Below are 19,066 nucleotides of genomic sequence, written 5' to 3'. Positions count from 1 at the left end.
CAACTGCACTGGAGACAAAAATCAATGCTACTTACTGCTCTGGAGTCTGTGAGGGGCGACCAGACATGAAGCTGCGACATTCCTCAGGGGCAGAGGACACCTGGCCTTTCTCCACAATGCTCCCCGCCTCTGACCTATGCAAATGGTGCATTCCACCAATCACAACAGAGCAGGACACCACTCCTCAATACCTCATATACTTCACAAAGCAGAACATTCCCTTATAGGCAATGTGTATTGCTTTCAAACCCTGTCATCGTGAGACTATATTGTATGAAACTCATATCCTACCATTTCATTCATGACCTAGAGCCTTATTGCCTAAGTATACCACCATCATCGTGAACAGAGTCATTAACTACAAACAAGATTGTAAATTTAGGAGTTTCTTTTAATCTTGGTAAGTGGCGTATTTTATAGAATAGGCATACAATAAACATACATACTAGAAGAAAAAACAACAGAGGGCTGCTCAGCAATTCCTATTCTGCCATGTTTAAAATATTACTTACTGAACAGAAGGATACGGCATCAATAATTGCTTTTCCTCTCCGGACAAAAATGTAAATTTTCCTTGGAAAAGACTAACACACAGGTAGCATTTCACCATATTAGTGAGAGCTGTGAATTAAAGATCAAGAGTATGCAAGCCTGAAATCAACTGAGCTTTGATTTATATAGAGGTAGGGTTTATTTGACAGTAAACACCTCCCTTTTCAAAGCTGCAGCTGGACTATCACCAATGATGCCATGTATTCAAGATAGTTCCACCATGCCTGCACTAGTTATACACCACGCTATGAACCACATGGACAGTACAACAAAAGATTACATTCCAGTGACAGAAGGCAAACACTAATGTTTATATATAGCTCAAGCTTCCAACCTTTTACTGCCTGCAGTCTTAGATTCAGATTCATTCTCCTCCAGCTTTTTCCCTGGTGCCAACTTCTCAGCACTGTCAAGCAAAGCGCTGAGGGCCACTCTCCTGAAGACATTCCCATGAGCCTCTTTGATAAATTGGACCAGCTGACGGATATCACAGTACAGCCCCTGTTTGGATGCAAGAAGGAAGGTTTGGGGAAAGTCGTGTGATTAAGTGGTTTTCACAGGAAGAGTGGGAGAAGCTAATTCCTTAGACTTAGGTCAGCATTGGAATCATAAAAGGAAGACAATTTACGACAATGAAACCGATGGTACACTATCTCTCCATTGTTCCTACAGCAACATTATCAAGAACTTTGCCTGTCATCCTTAGTACGATAAAGGATGGTTACCATGCTTCATATTCAGAAAGTTGGTTGTATCATTAGAAAGACATCAATTTATACTTTAAACCACTGGATTCCCAAGCTTTAATTTTCTCTCTTAATTGGGACTTCTGAAGAGATGCCTGCAAAAAAAGGCAATCAGAAATTTGTTTAGACTAGAGATTTCAGTCCTTATTCAGCTTCTCCAATTTTTCTACATCACTGTGATAAAGTATGCTAAGTCATCTAGACACTTCTAACAGAGCCTGATATTCAAGGACAATTTATTTTGCTTGACATATTTAAAAAATGTGTATGTTGAAGTTCATTTGTACACGAACCTGACTATGAACTACAGGTGATGTAGGGCTATTAAAACCAGTACATTGATGAATCCATATTGAAAAATATATACAGGACCTTTTTCTTGAGATATTAAGCTTTTCACTCAGCATTTCCTCCTTTTTCTTCAAGAAGGTAGTTACTGTATTCTTTGCCTTAGGAAAGGTTCATGGCAAAGCAGAACACAGAAGCCTAAACAAAACCACTTAAACACTTACTTGATAGCTTTGGTTTAAAAACCTAAGGCCCAATGGGACAATCATGCCCATGACCCTTAAAACATCAGAAGGAGCAGTAACTGGGGAAAAGATGGAAAGGGTGTTTTTTTGGTTCTAGGGTCAGAAAGACCCTGTGCCTTCACTGTATACTTTGGTAGCTCTTCCATAAAAGGGACAAGACCCCCAAAACCAGGGTTCTAAATTAACTAGAATGCCCAGCCCTAAGCATGCAGCAGAGAGCAGTATGTGAAATAACAGGTATGAATTGATGATTGAGACCCATGGAGCTCCCCAGGTCCTAGGTCCTATCAAAGACTTGGGATCTTTGCACCACTCTATGAAGCAAGGAAACCCAAGAATGACTGGGGTTCAACTTGCAGCCATTCTGAAATGAGAGTTCAAAGTCAAAACTAAGATGATTTAAAGAAAGTTAAGAAATACAGTTATTTCTTCTGTACATGATTTTGCAAACTAAAATGTATAACAAGTGCTCACACATATTATAATCAACTTGTCAAATTACTTCTTGCCATGACCAAATTAAATGCATGGATGGGGCCCATGTTTTTCTCAAGCTCCAAAAACTTTGCTGAGGTGGCTTTGACAGTCAGCAAAATTAAATTGCCTTAGGTTTGGGATTTTAGTTTGTTTACCCAAAGTGATGTGAATAGTTTCAATAGCTTAAAATGATTTCCTTGATTTAGGTAGATTAGCAGATAGTGTCAATATGTATAAATGGGCTGATTTCTACATAGAAGTCACAATATGTAACAGATTGGTAAGATAGAGAAATGTTCCTTTACTCCCCAGAGAGAAATGAATTCATCTAGTCATGTCAGATCCATCAGCCTTAATCTACTTCTCGTACCCCAAACCACAATTAAGCACTAACTTGTTATAACCTGCTTCTCTCTCCATACTACTTGCGGCTTCAGTGGTTTAATTAACACAGTCATTTATGAGGAGTACCTAAAAAATTCAATAAAAGAAAACAAAACTAGTTCCAGCAGCATATTTTATTTTTAAAGTAAGTGTGGTTTCAAGAAAATGCTTGGTGTAGTATTATTTAATATTTCATGAGTTAATAAGCTGTGCTCCAGCCCCTCTTTCTTTTTACGGGTTCAAAGTACCTTGCAACTATCTCAGCAATCACCACAGAACTGATGAGGTAGAAGAGGAAGATACGTCAATTTTCAAGTAGAATAATGAATAACAACGAGGAGAAATGTGTCATCGAGGCTCCACCATGAGCTACTGGTCACTTTGGGAAAACAGAGATTTTTAACTTTAAGGTGAAGACTTTTAGACTTTAACTTGTCTATCTCATGGCCATGACTGAGAACATTTCTTAGAGCAGAGACCAAGAATTCCTGTGGGAAGAAGAGGTGAACTTCTCACCAGATTCTCAGGGCTGTGCAATTCATGTGTAGTTGAAGCGCAACGGGTGATAAGAGATTTAAACATGGCGCTGACGATGATGCCTTCCACGTTTTGGGCTGTGGATTTGTTGTCCACCGTGGTGAAGTTATTTCCAAACCCAGCCTTGTCTGGAATGCAAAGGCACTAATTCAAGGCAATGTTTCATTAAGCTACACAGGTTAAAGAAGTAACGAAGTATTTGGCACCCAGGAATTAGTGAAGGGCTACACAAAATTCAGAAACGGACTAAAGATACACCTTGGAGACTTGGAGATAAACAACTCACAGTCTTCCTCAGAGTCTTTACCATGATATAGTCCATCGTGTTGTGGAATGTTTATATTGATAAGTCTTAGCAAAAAGGGAGAATCAACTGTTGACCCTAAGAAAGATGTTTAGACCTAGTTTTTAAATAGGTGATCACTTAAAAAATAAGAATCCCTCATTGAAGAGAGAATTTATTTGATTCAGCCTTTTTGGTGGTGAGGAATGCTGGCTTCCCAGTGGAAATTGTTCAGTCTTTCAGAAGTGGAGTGAGGTGGGACCAACCCCATGAGCTGGCCAGGGGGAGGAAAAGGTGGGAAAGGGCCCTGAGGGGGATTCACACTAGCACTGGTAATAAAAAGGACACTGAGTCCTGCCACGAGCTGCATAGAACTTCTAGCAGCTTCTTGCCTCCACAGACTTGCCATACCAAGAGGGAAAACCTACCACCTCTCTTAGAGCCACTTCCTTATAACTCACTGAAATGTGAAATGCCAGTGAACTGAAGCCATCACCCTCCCATGGCACTTTATGCCACTTGTTAACATATCCAGGAAACATTTCTTAGGGGACACATTAGCTATTCTGGAGACTTGCCAGAAGATTCTTAATGACTGTGAACCATCTGTGGACTGTACGGTCAGGATTTATGTAGCCCTGACACTGATCAGATAGGGACCTGTGTGTTTGGCTGGCTGATTCACTGGGAGCTACTTCTGTCTCTCAAGAGTCCCACGGGGGATTTGTCACTTTATTATAACCTCTCACTGTCTGTGCCAACTGGCTGGGGATTAGCCCTAGACTTTACATTATAGAAAGAAATCTCTTAGTCTCTGCTTGTAGTTTCTATCTCAAATGGCTTAAAAAAGAGAAAATAGTTTGTACTCAGGAATCTCTCTTCTCATTTAATTATTTTCTAAAATTTGTAATGTGCTCAGCTTAAAACAACTCTGATAATGTACATTGTTTTAGGGGCTCTATAGAGGAACAATATTGTTTTAAATGTGATCGCCAAACAATAAAGATAGGGAAACTGCTTCCAAATTCATCAAATAGATCTTCATTATAAATTAATCAACGATCACACATGTATTATATAAACCATAAACATCCACATGAAGAAGTTATTTCTTCCCAGGCTCTAATTAAAATGTGTATTTTACTCACCTCAGTCTTCATACATCACTTTCATTTCATTACTGTGTTTACACCCAAGTGGTATTGAAGGTGTTAGGTCTATTATGAGTGCAATTGATGTTCACTGGTCCCCCTATACCACAGGTTTCTACAGTGGAGTTTTCTCAAAACACCAAGTTCTAAAATGGTATGTGGGATTATCTATATATCTATTTGCCTATTTAAAATATTTTAGTATATATGTGTATACGAGTGTATCAAAATTATGTTACTACTATGTTTCTATATATCTTTTCTTTCCTGTTTTATCTTGTGAAAAAAAATTTTCAAGCACTCTGCCTGGCACATATTAGGTAGTCATTTCATATTTGTTGAACTAATGAATATACTCCCTTGTTCCCTGATTTTGCCTCAGTGGTCATACAACAGAAAATTGTATGAGAAAGAGAGGAGTGCCATGAGTGATAGTGTATAGATTGAGGGGCTAATGGTGGGGACGCCACAGCTTTACAAAATGCCCTTTGCTGAGTTAAGTTCTCCTTGGAAACCCCCCAAAATGTGTCACCAAAGATAATGTGCAAGCTTCTCTTGCTTATACTCTATTATACTCTCTCTCTCTCTCTCTCTCTCTCTCTCTCACACACACACACACACACACACACACACACACACACACACACCTTTTCCTCTAAAGTCTATCCCCACATATTCAGGGTACCTCAGAAACACTACCTGTTTCACCTCATAGTGCTCTCTCCTGGAACATGGCACATCTTTACTTACTGTCAGTGACTGGCTCCATACAAAATCCTAGCAAAGCATGCAAGAAGTCCACTACATTATTGAGAGAGTCCTTGTTCACATAGTCCCTCATGGTTTGTCGGAATTGCATCTTATCTAGCTTGTATAGCTTAGTGAGGCAGTTCTGGGCCTGTAATGAAGGAAGAAAAGTGAAGAAGTCACAGGTACCAGCTTAAGCTGGGGATACCATTAGTCTGAGACAGAAGCCTGCAGAAGGCAAAGGCTTCTGTCCATCCCTGCTGGCTGGTGCCAGCCAACCCTGCAAGCCCCCCTTGTCTGAGCAAGGAAGGGGCAGAGACTAAGCTGAGCAGTATGAGGGACTTTACTTTTAGAAGGGCTGCTCCAAGTAAAACCCAAGGCTAACGTCTAATGCTGGTGCCAGAGGAATTCAGTCTTTTTGCCAAGATCACGATTTTAAGATCTCAATGAAAAATGCTCCAAGTATAAAAATTAGGCAGGTTATAGAATTGGTTATCCAGGTTTGGAAAACCTCAAAGCTTTGTGCAGTGGGAGGAAGGGTGCCACTCCTATGTTCAGCTATTTTGGACTTAAGTAGATTTAATGGAGTGGGTGAGAGGGATATATGAAGTGGGTATCCAGTGTTCTCATATATGGCCAGGAAGGGAGGACCCTTCAAGCATGAAGGAGGCATAAAATAAAGGCACATCTAGTTTGTTTATGTGTCTGTATTTCAATGTGAAAGTTTGATATTTAAACAGAAATTGGCTTTATAGACATGACAACCAAGTGACCACTGGCTAGACCCTGCTACTCACAACCATATTTCAGACAATACAGTAAATGATTCTGCCATCTGACAAAGAGAACGGGAATAATCTCTCCATTAGAGCAAGTAACATCACAGCCATTGGCTGCAGAAGGCCACAGACAGAATGCACTGATAGTATCGAGGGTCATTAGAAGCCTCCCAGCCTTGTCCTATCATGGAGAGAAAAATCACATTTGGGTGGTGCTTTGCTGTTTAAAACATGTTTCTTGCTTGTAACTGTATAACATTTGACTTTCACACCTCTGTGATTTGATGAGTATCCCCATATTACAGTGGAGGAAATTGAGGCTCACAGAAGTCAAGGACTTTGTCCAAGTTAACCACCTTAATTGAGGACGGAGAACTTTGGACAACCAGGCACAATCATGGAAGTAAGATTAGAGAAAGCAGTCCCTAAGAATTTAAACACATAAGATGGGCCCTTAATGGATTCCCAAAAGAAAATTTAAGTTACATCACTATTTTAACAAATCAAGGCCCAGAGAAAGCTTCTGGAAAAATTTGAGAGGGAAAGAAAGAGTATAAAAGGCTGAATTAGCAATAAACTTGGTATGACCTTGTGGTAATCTCTCTGGCTATATCACAAAGTCAGGTGGACTGGTAATTGTTTTCATTTTGCCTTTATTAGGTCCTAGAATATTGAGAAATTAGGTGTTTTTATTCCAGAGATATTGCTGTTTGCTGGTTCTCAGGCAAATTCATTTTTTCTTCTTATAAAATAAATGCTGCTTGCTGAAAAATTATGTTTTCAAAGCATTTACATAAAATATTTCCCTTATGAAGTAGTATTTAATTTTTACCCCATAAAAAATATGTGAAGATCTTGATTGCAACACATATGAAGCACTTTAAAATCCTGGGTTGGAAAGCCCCGAAGCACAAATTATCCTGTCTTCTCTACAAAATACTCCAATGACAGCATAGTTTCAGATGTACTGTCTAGAGGCCATTAGAATGTCTAAATGAGTTCAATGAGAAGTTTAAGCAAGAATCAGGAATCAAAACCTTAAGTATTTTGATTTTGAATGAATATTCAAGAATCTCTTCTCCAAAAGATATAAAACTGTCAGAGTGAATTCCCTTTCAATATTTTGGGACAACCAATGAATGGTTAATCTAAAAGACACATGATGGAATTATTAGGCATTTTGATGAATATCATTATAGTAATTTTTTCTTTCTTTCTTTTTTTCTCTTTCTTTCTCTCTTTCTCTCTTTTTCTCTTTCTTTCTAAGAAGTATAGAGGCCCTTGGGCACCTGGGTGGCTCAGTCAGTTGAGCGTCGGACTTTCGCTCAGGTCATGATCTCACGGTTCATGAGTTCGAATCCCATGTCAGTCCCGTGTCTGACAGCTCAGAGCCTGGAGACTGCTTTGGATTTTGTGTCTCCCTCTCTCTCTGCCCCTCCCCTGCTCATGCTCTGTCTCTGTCTCTCTCTCTCTCAGAAATAAATAAATATTAAAAAAATTTTTTAAAGTATAGAGGCCCTGATCTGGTAGAAGTAAGAAATATTCTTAACATCTTAAAAGTTAAGCAACCTCTGAAAATTCAATGCCTTAGAAATTTGTAAAGACCTAGCTTCTTGAATTAATTAGACTTTCCCAGGGATAATTTCTCAGATTTGTATATCTTGGACAATGTGTTTGCTGAGCAAAATTAGGCAAATATAATCCCTATAATGAGTATTAAGCTGGGCTACAAGATAATGGAAGATTTGCCATGTAAGTCAGCAAAGCTGAGAAGGGAGGTAAAAAACTGTCTAGACATCCTGACAGGAAATGTTCAGGAGTCTCGGTGAGGGAAGCACGGTAGACTGAGCAGCAACAATGGTCTCTCAAGCGGCTTCTGATCCAAGTATTCCTATTTTCTTCAAGTCTAGAAAGACAGGTTGTGGCATCAGAGCCAGTTTAATACCTCCAAGTCAAGCATGACACTTACTATTTTTTAGTGTTTCGTTTCATGGAACTGGTCTTCTGTATGAGGAGTGTTAATGTTTTAGCCTTGAAGGCACTTATTCACACTGCGATAGAACTAAAAACCACACATTAAAAATCACTTATGCATGTGCAAAGATGGGGGTAATGTCAGCTTTCTATTGCCTTACTAATTATTATTTTGATTTTTAAATTTTGGACCTCAAAATCTAGATCTTGGTCAAAGTTGCCAAGTTTCATAATTTAGAAGTTAATTACTGTGAATATAATATAATAAGTTAATATAAAACAACGTAATAGAACATAAAAGAAACAGACAAGGATGGATGAATGGATAGATAGGTGGATGACATATTAAGAAAGATACCCAGCATGCTAATACTGTGTGAACATTTCATGACAAAAACTAATACCAAGAAAAAATGGGCTGGCATTAGATTTTGACATGATCTTAAAACTCTGCCAAAATATGCCAAAGGGTTTCCTGGACTCAAATTTACATAAAAGTCTTATTTTCTTATGGTATTTTCTTATGGTTTCAATTCAAACATGTGCATGAGGCAAATGTCCCATCTTGGACTTGCTATGGAGGTGGGTTATTGCTCAAGAGTCAAGGGAAAAGTCGCAATCAGGTGAGGCAAATGAAAATGAGCTGGAATAAGACCATGTTCCATGACAGCATTATGCTTTGCAAGCCCAAGCGCAGAGTTTCAAGTTTCACACAGTTCAAAGGGACATGATCTTAAATACTTAGGAGTCAAGGTTCATTCTGAAACAAAGCAGCCAGAACATGACTGGCTACTTTTATAGTCCTGTTTTGTCCCAATAAGGGCCATTTTCCCTATCTATATAGGAATAACAAACTAAATCCTAAACTTTGACCCCTTTCTTTAATATAAAATATGTTTCTATAGTACCCAGGCAGATGATTAAAAAGTCATTTGTCACAGACCATCAGAGACTTGCTAAATGTATTTATCTTTGCACAGGTCTTTCAGACTCTAATTCATACTTTCCAATGATACACCCTTTCGCCAACTGGGAGTTGGCCTGCCCTAGGCAGAAGGCAGAAGTGTTTTCCCAATTAAGCTTTACCAGGCCTGGGTTTTAGAGGTCTTGAGATATGTTGTGGGAATCTTCCCAATCCAAATCAGCATTAATCACCCCTATGAAATATAATATTTTTCAGGGAACACTGACCCTCATTGTCAAAGGACTCATTCCTAAATTGGAGAGAGGGAAGAGGGAGAGGAAATGGAATCTACTTTAATTCTCTTACATTCTCCCGGAATACCTGGTGTCTCAGACGATCTCCAGAGAGCCCTCGATGTCCTTCTCCGCAACCATAGGCACATCCCAAAGACTTCACTATTTTGATGAGCATGGTCAGAGCAAGCCTATGGTTGCTTACAGGTGTACTTTCATCCTAGCACCCACAAACAAGAAAAAAGACATCTGTTCACCTACTCACTAAGCCCTTTTGGTACTGAGATTCCATTTTGTGATTAAACCAAATTTTATATGTTTTATGGTGAGCATGTGCAACTTGAAAGACAGAATTGTCAAGAGCTCACCAAGCAAGTTAATCTTTATAAAATTCAGAATATGATTTAAGAGAAAGGAAAATGTCTGTGCATTTTGATCACCCTCTAGTGCTAAAGGATATGAATGTAGACCTCTTGATTAGAAAACATGCTTTCTGTATCCTTGGCAGACTATCAGAACCACCTAGAGAGAGACAAAGGGGACTATCAGTGATAAAGACAAAAAGATTTTCCCTGAAGCAACCCTCTTCAGCAGGCTTCTGATAGTACCACCAGGCAAGGATTCTTATTAAATTTCTGGAACTGATCAAAGTCTGGAGCTTTGAGATCACATGGCAACTTCTAGCATTTTTAAGGGATTTTCTAAAGTAATATGTTCACTATATTGTAATACTCATGCCTAAGCAAAGTGAGAATACAAAATTTGTCAACATTCAGCTTGTTTCTTCCTTCAAAGGTAGATAGGAAGCCCTCCTGAGGTGAATAATAACTGTCATCATCCTCTCTTTTGCCCATTTAATTCCTGTTGTTAGTGGAGCACATAGCTTCTAGAAAAAATGGACTTCTGTGGATTATTTCCAAAGAGCCCTAAGGTTTCTAATAGTTGTCCTTTCTATTTCATCAATTTACTGTGCAGAACAAAGGAAATAATGGATAATGGATAAGCATTGCTCTGTAAATTATGAAGGGCTTTTCTGATTGTGGATCAGACTGGTATGTAAACGCTGGGGTCACACGTTGAAAGTACTCAAATGTGGGTAGGATGTGAAAGAGGTGGAGTTATCCGGACATCATATTCCATAATTTGGGTAGGGTAGACTCTCCTTCCCTAAAGTTATGCAGTTGGTCTTCTTTTTCAATCTACAGGCTCAGGTAGTGGATGTGGTACTGAGATGCCCTCTGCAGGAATGAATATTTATTCTTTGAGCCTGTTAATGGCTGACAGCTCTCCACTGAACCTCTTCTCCAGACATTGCTCTTAGCTAAAGAGAGTTGCCTCACTTAAGCTCTTCCTGGTAGCAGCCTGCTTCTAATGGCTGGTCAAAGGCATAATGAAGGTGGGTGGGTGGATGGGGGTGTATAAAGGTGGGCTCCCTTACACCATCTGGAGATTGCTTTGGAGAGCCGTCCTTGCTGAGAGTTTCCTGTGTGATGGGCTGAGTTCTCTGTTACAACTATATTACAGTTCAGCTTTTCCCTCTACCTCATCCTGCTTATTTCATACTTCATAGATGTTGATCCTGCGAAGACATCCCAGGAAACTTCCCGTACACACATCTCTATATCTTAGTGTGTTTCCTGGGAATTCTATAGATCAGGTGGTTGCAAATGGAAGACTTAGACTTATCCATAAACATTTATTTACATAATATATATATTATACATATTATACATACATATATTATACATATGTATGTATGTGTATATATATATGTATATATATATATATATATATATATATATATATATATATATGACATTCAGAAATGTTTTAGTTTCGCTTCAAATCTTAGCTCCATAACCTTGGGACAGCTACTTAACCACTCTGAGCCCTACAAAATGGGAATCATAATAATACCTATATCATACAGCTGTGAGGCTAACATGAGTCAAAATATGTAAGACACACAATAATGGCACAAAAATGTTTATCATTTGTAGGTGTGGGATACTGCTTTCCTCGAGACAACTTCATGCAAATTAGAAAAGGCATTCCTCTGGGTAAGTGAATCAGAAAAAAATGAGCCCTTTTAGTAGATACAGCCCTTGAGTGAAGAGCTCAGTGAGCAGAGCTTACACTGGATTTCAGTCCCTCTTGGCCTCAGAAAAGTTCACCCTGGGTAGGGCCTGATTTGGAAGATTGGTTTACATACATTTTTAGATTACTATATGTTCCTTAAAAAAAATCTCTAGCTCCAAAAGCTCTTTTTAAGTATCTATTCAGGTTTGATTTTCTTTGGACCTTCAGATGTCCTTAGGATTTAGATTCCTCTTATAGCAGACATTCAGAAAGATGTTTCAAGCTATAGGCAGAAATCAGGACAGATACATTTCAGGCTCTCAGTATTAGTAGCAAATATAGAAATAGAAATTAGATCTTCCTTTCTGAATTAATCAATTCCCCATGTTTCTGGTATTACTAGGGTACAAGACTAGATAAATTCTGATTTCACCAAAAATAACAGGGATTTGGGGAAGAACAGACCTCTGTGAATCACAAATATATGCACTTGACCTATAATTAAGTTTTATTTTATAAATTCTTTCTACTATAAAGAATATTATTTTGCATAACTACAAAACATTGATATTTTGGTGGCTGTTTGAGCCCACATAATCTAACTTCAAAAAATCCCATCTAATCAAGAGTGATAACTTAAGTCAAAATAATATTTATATTATTTAGTATCTAGTATAATAACTAGATTTAAATTGGCAAGAGAATTTCAGGTCTATAATAAGAAATCAGATGAAGATACTAATTGGATATAATTGTAGAAGTAAAAACAAAAATATAATACTAATAATGAAATTCAGAAATTCTTAGGATACATAACAAAGCCTTCTTCAATTTAGTTGGACTATCTAAGCTTTACTAATAAAAGTCTATCAAAATTTCACAACTCCCTTTTATTGTTTTCTATTTTCCCTTGAATATTGTAATGAACATAACACCATCTGTTATCTCTTTGAGTACCAGCTTAGATTGATAGGTAAAACATAGAAGTTTAGTAAAAGTAAGATATGAGGATCTTTGGATTGTCCTCAGTGATGTATGAGTAGGTAAGAAACTGAGAACCTTAAGTACTGGAAGATGCTATTAGAATTGGAAAACACATATTTATGACTAGGGTAGAAGAAGAAAATCTTAAAGAAATGATTCAGGAACCCAAATATTGGGAAAGAATATTTGGATCAGAGACCCAGAATATTGGGAATATAGGAGTAGATAATGAGATGCAGAAACACACATGATAAATACACATTAAAAATGTAACAAGTAAGATTAGAAAGAGATGGAGAAGAAACTGTAAAAGAGGAAGGAGCATGGCAACACCTTTTCAGACGTAAAAACCTGACACACTGTAAGAAAAAAAAACGGACAATTCATAGTTTAGATAATGTGTAGATGGTAGAACTCGGAACAATGTCATCTTACACCTGTAAACACAACCTGCTATGTACATCGTGACCTGTTAGAGATTCAAATGTCTTGTTGATTTCAATTTGTTAACAGCATTTTCCAACAAAAACCTCATACTGGAATCGGTATAAGTTATGTGATTTTAAGCTATGGTAATTCTTATTTAAAACCCAAATTAAAGGAGAAAACCAATTCTTGGCATTAAGTGCAGAGATCATAAAGGAGGTGTTGCCAGAGCAAAGGGAATTAAATTCAGGGATAATCAATAATAAGAAAGCTAAAAACATAAGATGTAAAACATGAGAGTACCAAGGCTAGTCTTTCAAACCAACAGCAACAAACCAACCAATTAACTGAATAAAATTCTTCCCTTTCTTTCTCAACCATAATGGAAACTGGCTGCCCCAAAATGTGTTCCTTAGATCAGGAGAAGAAACACCATTATGAGGAAAGATGATACTGCTTGTGTTTCCCCCAAATTCATGTGTTGAAACCCTGTCTCCCAATGGGATGGTATTTGATTATGGCCTTTGGGAGGTAATTAGGATTAGATGTGGACATCATGAGAGTGGGGCCCTGGTCTGATAAGTGCCCTTATTATTTTTTTTTATTTAAAAAAAACTTTTGATAGAGAGAGAGAGAGCACTTGAGCAGGGGAGAGGGGCAGAGGGAGAGAGAGAGAGAGAGAGAGACAGAGAGAGAGAGAGAGAGAGAGAATCCCAAGCAGGCTCCATGCTCAGCACAGAGTCTGACATAAGGCTCAATCCTACAACCCTGGAATCATGACCTGAGCTGAAATGAAGTTGCCCACTCAACTGCCTGAACCATCTAGGCACCCCAAGATCAGTGCCCTATAAAAAGAGACAACAGAGGAGTCACTCTCGCTCTCTGTCTGTGGGTGGTGTGTGTGTGTGTGTGTGTGTGTGTGTGTGTGTGTGTGTGTGTGTAAGAGAGAGAGAATACAGTAAAAAGGGGCTATGTGAGCACATAACAAGACAGCAACCACTTACAATCCAAGAAAAAAACTTCAGAAACCTTGTTAGCACCTTCATCTTGGAGTTCCTAGCCTCCAGAAGTATGAGAAGTAAACCTCTTTTGTTTAATCTGCCCAATCTGTGATATTTTGCTATGGTAGTCTGAGAAGAAAACATTGCTCAATTAGGTCAGACCCTGAAAAACTAGAAAGAGACAATCGTTGGTGGCAGACTGAGAATTATGGTAATGTAGATACTCTCTTGCAGAAATGACATGACCAGGGAATTAGCTCTAACACTGCTTGAATTGGTCTTTGAATTGACAATACAGTTTTTGAACTTAGAATACAGTTTCGTGTAACTGTTTCTACTAATGCCTGGTGAAAACTCAATGAAGAGATTTCTAGTTTTAGTGACTTTCTTGTTTTAGTGACTAATTGTGATTGAGTCAACTAATTGCTGGCAAGCAGGCACTGGAAAGAAATTAGGGGCAACATTTCATGCGAACACAGAAGGTGGTTCATTCATACCTTCTCTTGGTTCTTCTCATTCTTCTCATAAGGTCCACCTCCACCTCCTCCACCTCCTCCTCCATCACCTCCATCACCTCCATCACCTCTTCCGCCTCCACCTCCTCCTTCTTCTCCTCCACCATCTCCAGCTCCACTAACTGAAGGGCCCCCGAATCCACAGGGTGAACTTCCAGATACTCCTTTGAACTGGAAAGTTCCCTCACTTGCTCTTTTTTCCATAGCCTCATTTTCCTTGTTTTCACTCTTCTTTCTGTTCTTTTCTACACAAGGCACCACACCAAGCTGAAGCAAGCATTCCACAATGTTTAGTGCCACATCACAGATACGAGAACTGATGTCATGGTTAAGGACAAGATAAACAGCCTTCAGAACAACCTGGGGGGAAGACAAAGATAAACAGAGGATGATTAATTTACATGAGCTACCTACACCTTCGTACACAGATTTGCTTATTCTGTTTAATCATTTCCTTTAGGCTGTTCTAAGCACTTAAGCATAAATAATTCAGTTAATTCTCAGATGTTCCTATCTACATTGTATTGGGACCTTGTGTACGTGTTTAACGTAACGTATAAGTCACCCAAGAATTAAAAATGTCTGTGTGAAAAAAATGTCTGTATTATCTCACATTAAGTATTCCAAAACTTGCCATCATATAGACAGTTAATAGGGGTACTGAAAAACAGTGATTAATGGGGCAGATATTTTTTGTCCAAATGGAAACTTGCTCAACTGATTTTTTACACCAAAGTGCTTTAATCCTCTGCCTTTCACTTTATGTCAATAGTGGATAAAGAACAATAATTTCCATATCTCCATAATAGGGGAACATTTATGTATTCACAATTGTATCATTATTTACACTTCAATTTTAAATGCAAAATATTTGCATGTTTAAATTATGTCCTTTCATTGATTTTAATATTTTAAATTATTTGCTGATCCAGTTCCCTAATGTGAAATAAAACATTTTGTGAAATATAATTGTAAAATATAACAACCCTTTCATTTGGTAATAACTATAATCAAGACAGGCATTCCTGAGAATGCAAGTTTAAATCTTTTAATGGACTTCTATTCATTTTCCCTTGCTATGTGGGAGGTTTGGAATCATGTTGCTTATATAAGAAAAGAAAATAAACTGAGAACTTTTTATAAAGGACTTAGCACACACACATTTATGTATATTTATATATACATATTCAGGATTCGCTAATTCTTTTGGATTATAAAAATATTCTGAGATCAGATCACACCTAATGTAATTCGAGGAAAAAAGGGGGAAAGATACATCTATGATGGTTGACATATTTGTGAAATTTTGTATATGGGTAGCTTTTTCATTTTAAGATTCAACATTTCTAAGAATCTATATACCCATTTTACCCAGCCTTATAAAAACTGGATCAAAGAGCCATTATCTTCCAAGCTTTGGTAAGAAAAATTCTTTCTTCTTACAGAAAGATCAAGCATGCCATTCTTGTGGACAAAGTTATTGGTCCCATCGATATGTTCCGTGTCCTCTAAGTAGCTGTAGTTTATGCAGGAGTCTGTGAGGCTTCGAGGCAGGTTTGCACATGCCAAGGGTTCATGTGGCATCTCTGGGATAGGCACCTGGTTGCAGAGCTTCCTCATATGCTCACTGAAAAAGTCTGCATAGCCTACGTTGAATGATGCCAATGTGGTATTGAAGGTTGCAACTGTAATAGTGGAGATCTGGGATTGCACTAATAAAAAGAAAGCAATGTCTTAGTTTTCCCCATATTAACTTGCCACACTATCATGTCAGACAGTTTTATTATCATGACAACAATCACAGCTGAAGCTTTTGTAGATATTTGACTTATAGTCTCAAAGCTATTCTCAATTCTCATGGAATTGCCTCAAGTGTTAAGGCCATGTAATATCCGAATGAAGGTTATAGAAAATATGACTTCCAACTGGCTTCCTTAAGACTCAGGCTAGAATTTAACTTTTGTTTAACAGGTGGATTTTGCCCACTATTAAATGGCAGATCCTACTGATAAAGTTAAACTAGTTTAGTTGAAGTATTTCTCCCCAAGTTTGTGGCTGGTAAAATATTTGGTTTTATCTAGCATATTTAAGCAACAAATAAGAAGGATTCTTTTTTTTTTTTTGCTTAAAAGTAATAGAACATAAATTTGTGGTGGTAACTAACTGGTATCATCAAATACTTGAAATATACTCCTGGGAAAAGAGAGCTCAAATTATGCTCATAGGTTAAGAGTACAGATTAAGAACCCATTTTAGATTCCACCCAGACACACATGTTTTCTCCACACAAAGCACATAAGGCACTTATTTAAAATCGTAGCTGTCTGAGGAAGGAATCGATGGCCCTGGAAGGCAGTGACTTTCTTCACATTGAAAGTGGACAAGTCCTTTAGAGGGACATCATACAGGGTGTCCAAGTAATGCATATAATTGTCTTCCAAGTCTCTTCTAGCCCTGTGGGTCTATGACCTTTTGAAAACAAATATGCATGGCTTGCTTTCCCTCTGAGACGCATGGTGCTTGCAGTATGCCATCGAGTAGCTTTGTTACTAAGGAAATCCTAACAACGGCTCACTAGTAAATTACCAAGCAATGTAATACATGAATGCAAATTTTCAAAAAGTGTAAGGAACCAGATTACAATGAAAATGAAACATGGAGTAAAAACAGGAAACAGGAAAAGGAACCTGAACTCCCGCCTGCAGGTGCGCCTTCCGACCCACCTTCCTTGACAGTGTTTTCTCCATGGCTGTTGGAGTGATCTGGCTGGTCACTCACCAGGGTGTGATGGGAGTGTGAGTGCCTGGCACTCAGGCTCTCCATCTCCGTGGCTGCATCCGAACTGCCCCGCCGGGTAAATTTCCCTGAGATGGACAAGAGCACCACAAGAGGGTTTGAAAATGGAAGATCCTCTGCCAAGATGTTGTTTTACCAAAGGATGGCAGTGAGAGTAAAGGGACATTGGGAAGTGTATGAGGCACAGTCAGATATTAGGAATGAAACTAGTCCTGGGGATAGTCAGGGTCAAGATGATTCATGAAGCTGCCTGTCATAAGATCAGCCCCAATCCAAGCCAAATGTCAGAAACCATATGTGGAGTTCCAGCTAGTTTCTGGCTCCTGATTTTGAGCTGGCTTTCTGAATATGTCATTCAGAAAGAAAAAAGAATCTTTTTCTTTTCTTTACATTTCCCTTTTCTAATATCCAAATTAAAGTCTGCCTTTGGATTCACAATGAAGTTAATGCACAAGACCCTTTAAGGCCATATTTCCACATCTAGAGTATGTAAGAAATAGGGCCATTACCTAATTATACAGGGTTTTTCCATATTTAATTAAATTACCTGCATTCCTTTGGTACTAGGAAGCTAGCATCTGGGCCCACATTTCTTGACTAAACTGTTCAAGAAAGATGCAGATTTGCCCGGGAGCCCTAGATCCAGATTTCTAAACAGGTCACTCAAGCTCTGCCCTACTTTGGAAAGTCCTTGTGGTCACCTAAAATGGTGGTTTGCCAGCCTCCTTTTTCAATGCCTCGCCTGTCTTCTCCAAGCCCAGGGAAGCTTCCGAAGGAGAATGTGCTTCGGGTGGGGAACACATCCAAGTGGTCTTCATGAAGCAGGAATGGCACTCCCATTCTTCGAGGCCTCCTCTTTCCTGTGTGGTGGAATGGGATGGAACCTTTCCTCTCTCGGTCTTCTTTGCGGCTCTTGAACTATGAGGATGAGAGGTTAAGGGTTAGGCACAGGGCAAAGGAAAAGTGATAGTTTGCTTCCCAAAGGGCTCTACAATCTACAGTAAATTACAGGAATGTTCCAGGATGAAGAGACTCAGAAAGTCACTGAGTATCATCCGATAGAGATGGGTGACATTTCCACAATTCATTGAAAGAGTGAAAGAAACAAAGCAAAAGACAACATGTCCCTTGGGTCTTTCTGCTTGGTTGGCTTGTACCTGGACCAGCAGCATCAGGATCAACTGGTCTCAGGCTCATACTACATCAGAAACATAGAAGATAAGACCTAGTGATGTGGGTTTTGATAAGCCTTGTAGGTAATTATGATACATGCTAAAATTTGAGGACCACTGACGTAGAGTATAGGATCCCTAAGTCACCACTTAGATCAGCCAGTATTTTCTGTTCCATTTTTCAGGATTGAGATCAACGGTTCTGGCCAGACAACTTCAAATGTGTGCCACTGTTCATAAGGAGAGTTAAAAAAGACACACAGCATGAATTGGTATAAACCCATTATTCCTACCAAACAACTTTAAAACCCAGTATAAATAAGAGCTCAGAATTCTTGGGAAGCATTTAAAATATACCAATGTCTGGGCCTAACCTTCAGCAATTATGACCTAATTGGCTTGAGTTCAGGCCTGGGCACATGAATTTTTAATGGCTCCCCAGAGATTCTCATGTGCAGTCAGTACTGAAAACTTATTCCCCTGATGATCAATGTTTTTAGAAAAACTATAGCCATTGCCTATTATTGTATTAACAATGAAGTAGACATGACTGCTTGCTTAGCAACACTCTGAGCTTATAGATAAGTTAATAATAAATGTTCTGCCTTCCATGAACACAATTGAACTGATTATTTTGAAAATTGGAAAATAAAGCTACTGCACATACATTATTCTATACATATTATTTTCTATCTCATTAGCTCCATATACTTACAAAAAGAGAGGTGGAAGG

At 38.5% G+C, this 19,066-nt stretch overlaps 1 protein-coding gene across 4 annotated transcripts in view; it reads right to left on the bottom strand.

The window, feature by feature from the left end:
• The window catches only part of UNC80 (unc-80 homolog, NALCN channel complex subunit), a 225,572-nt gene that overhangs the window by 160,723 nt on the left and 45,783 nt on the right, over positions 1 to 19,066 (bottom strand). For 3 of the 4 annotated variants that reach the window (XM_043577699.1, XM_043577697.1, XM_043577698.1), the window contains exons 10-18: positions 17,863 to 18,079; positions 17,089 to 17,229; positions 15,809 to 16,077; positions 14,348 to 14,725; positions 9,434 to 9,580; positions 5,414 to 5,561; positions 3,209 to 3,357; positions 887 to 1,053; positions 36 to 134 (exon numbers count right to left, since the gene is read on the bottom strand). In XM_043577699.1, coding sequence (XP_043433634.1) covers positions 36 to 134; positions 887 to 1,053; positions 3,209 to 3,357; positions 5,414 to 5,561; positions 9,434 to 9,580; positions 14,348 to 14,725; positions 15,809 to 16,077; positions 17,089 to 17,229; positions 17,863 to 18,079 — 1,715 coding nt within the window. The remainder of the gene's footprint in view (positions 1 to 35; positions 135 to 886; positions 1,054 to 3,208; positions 3,358 to 5,413; positions 5,562 to 9,433; positions 9,581 to 14,347; positions 14,726 to 15,808; positions 16,078 to 17,088; positions 17,230 to 17,862; positions 18,080 to 19,066) is intronic. The other variant, XM_043577700.1, reaches the window with a different exon arrangement.

Source organism: Prionailurus bengalensis, chromosome C1, assembly GCF_016509475.1.
Source record: "Prionailurus bengalensis isolate Pbe53 chromosome C1, Fcat_Pben_1.1_paternal_pri, whole genome shotgun sequence".
Classification (NCBI taxonomy): Eukaryota; Metazoa; Chordata; class Mammalia; order Carnivora; family Felidae; genus Prionailurus; species Prionailurus bengalensis.
Note: the sequence above shows the minus strand (reverse complement) of the source record. Positions and strands in the feature narration are given on the sequence as shown.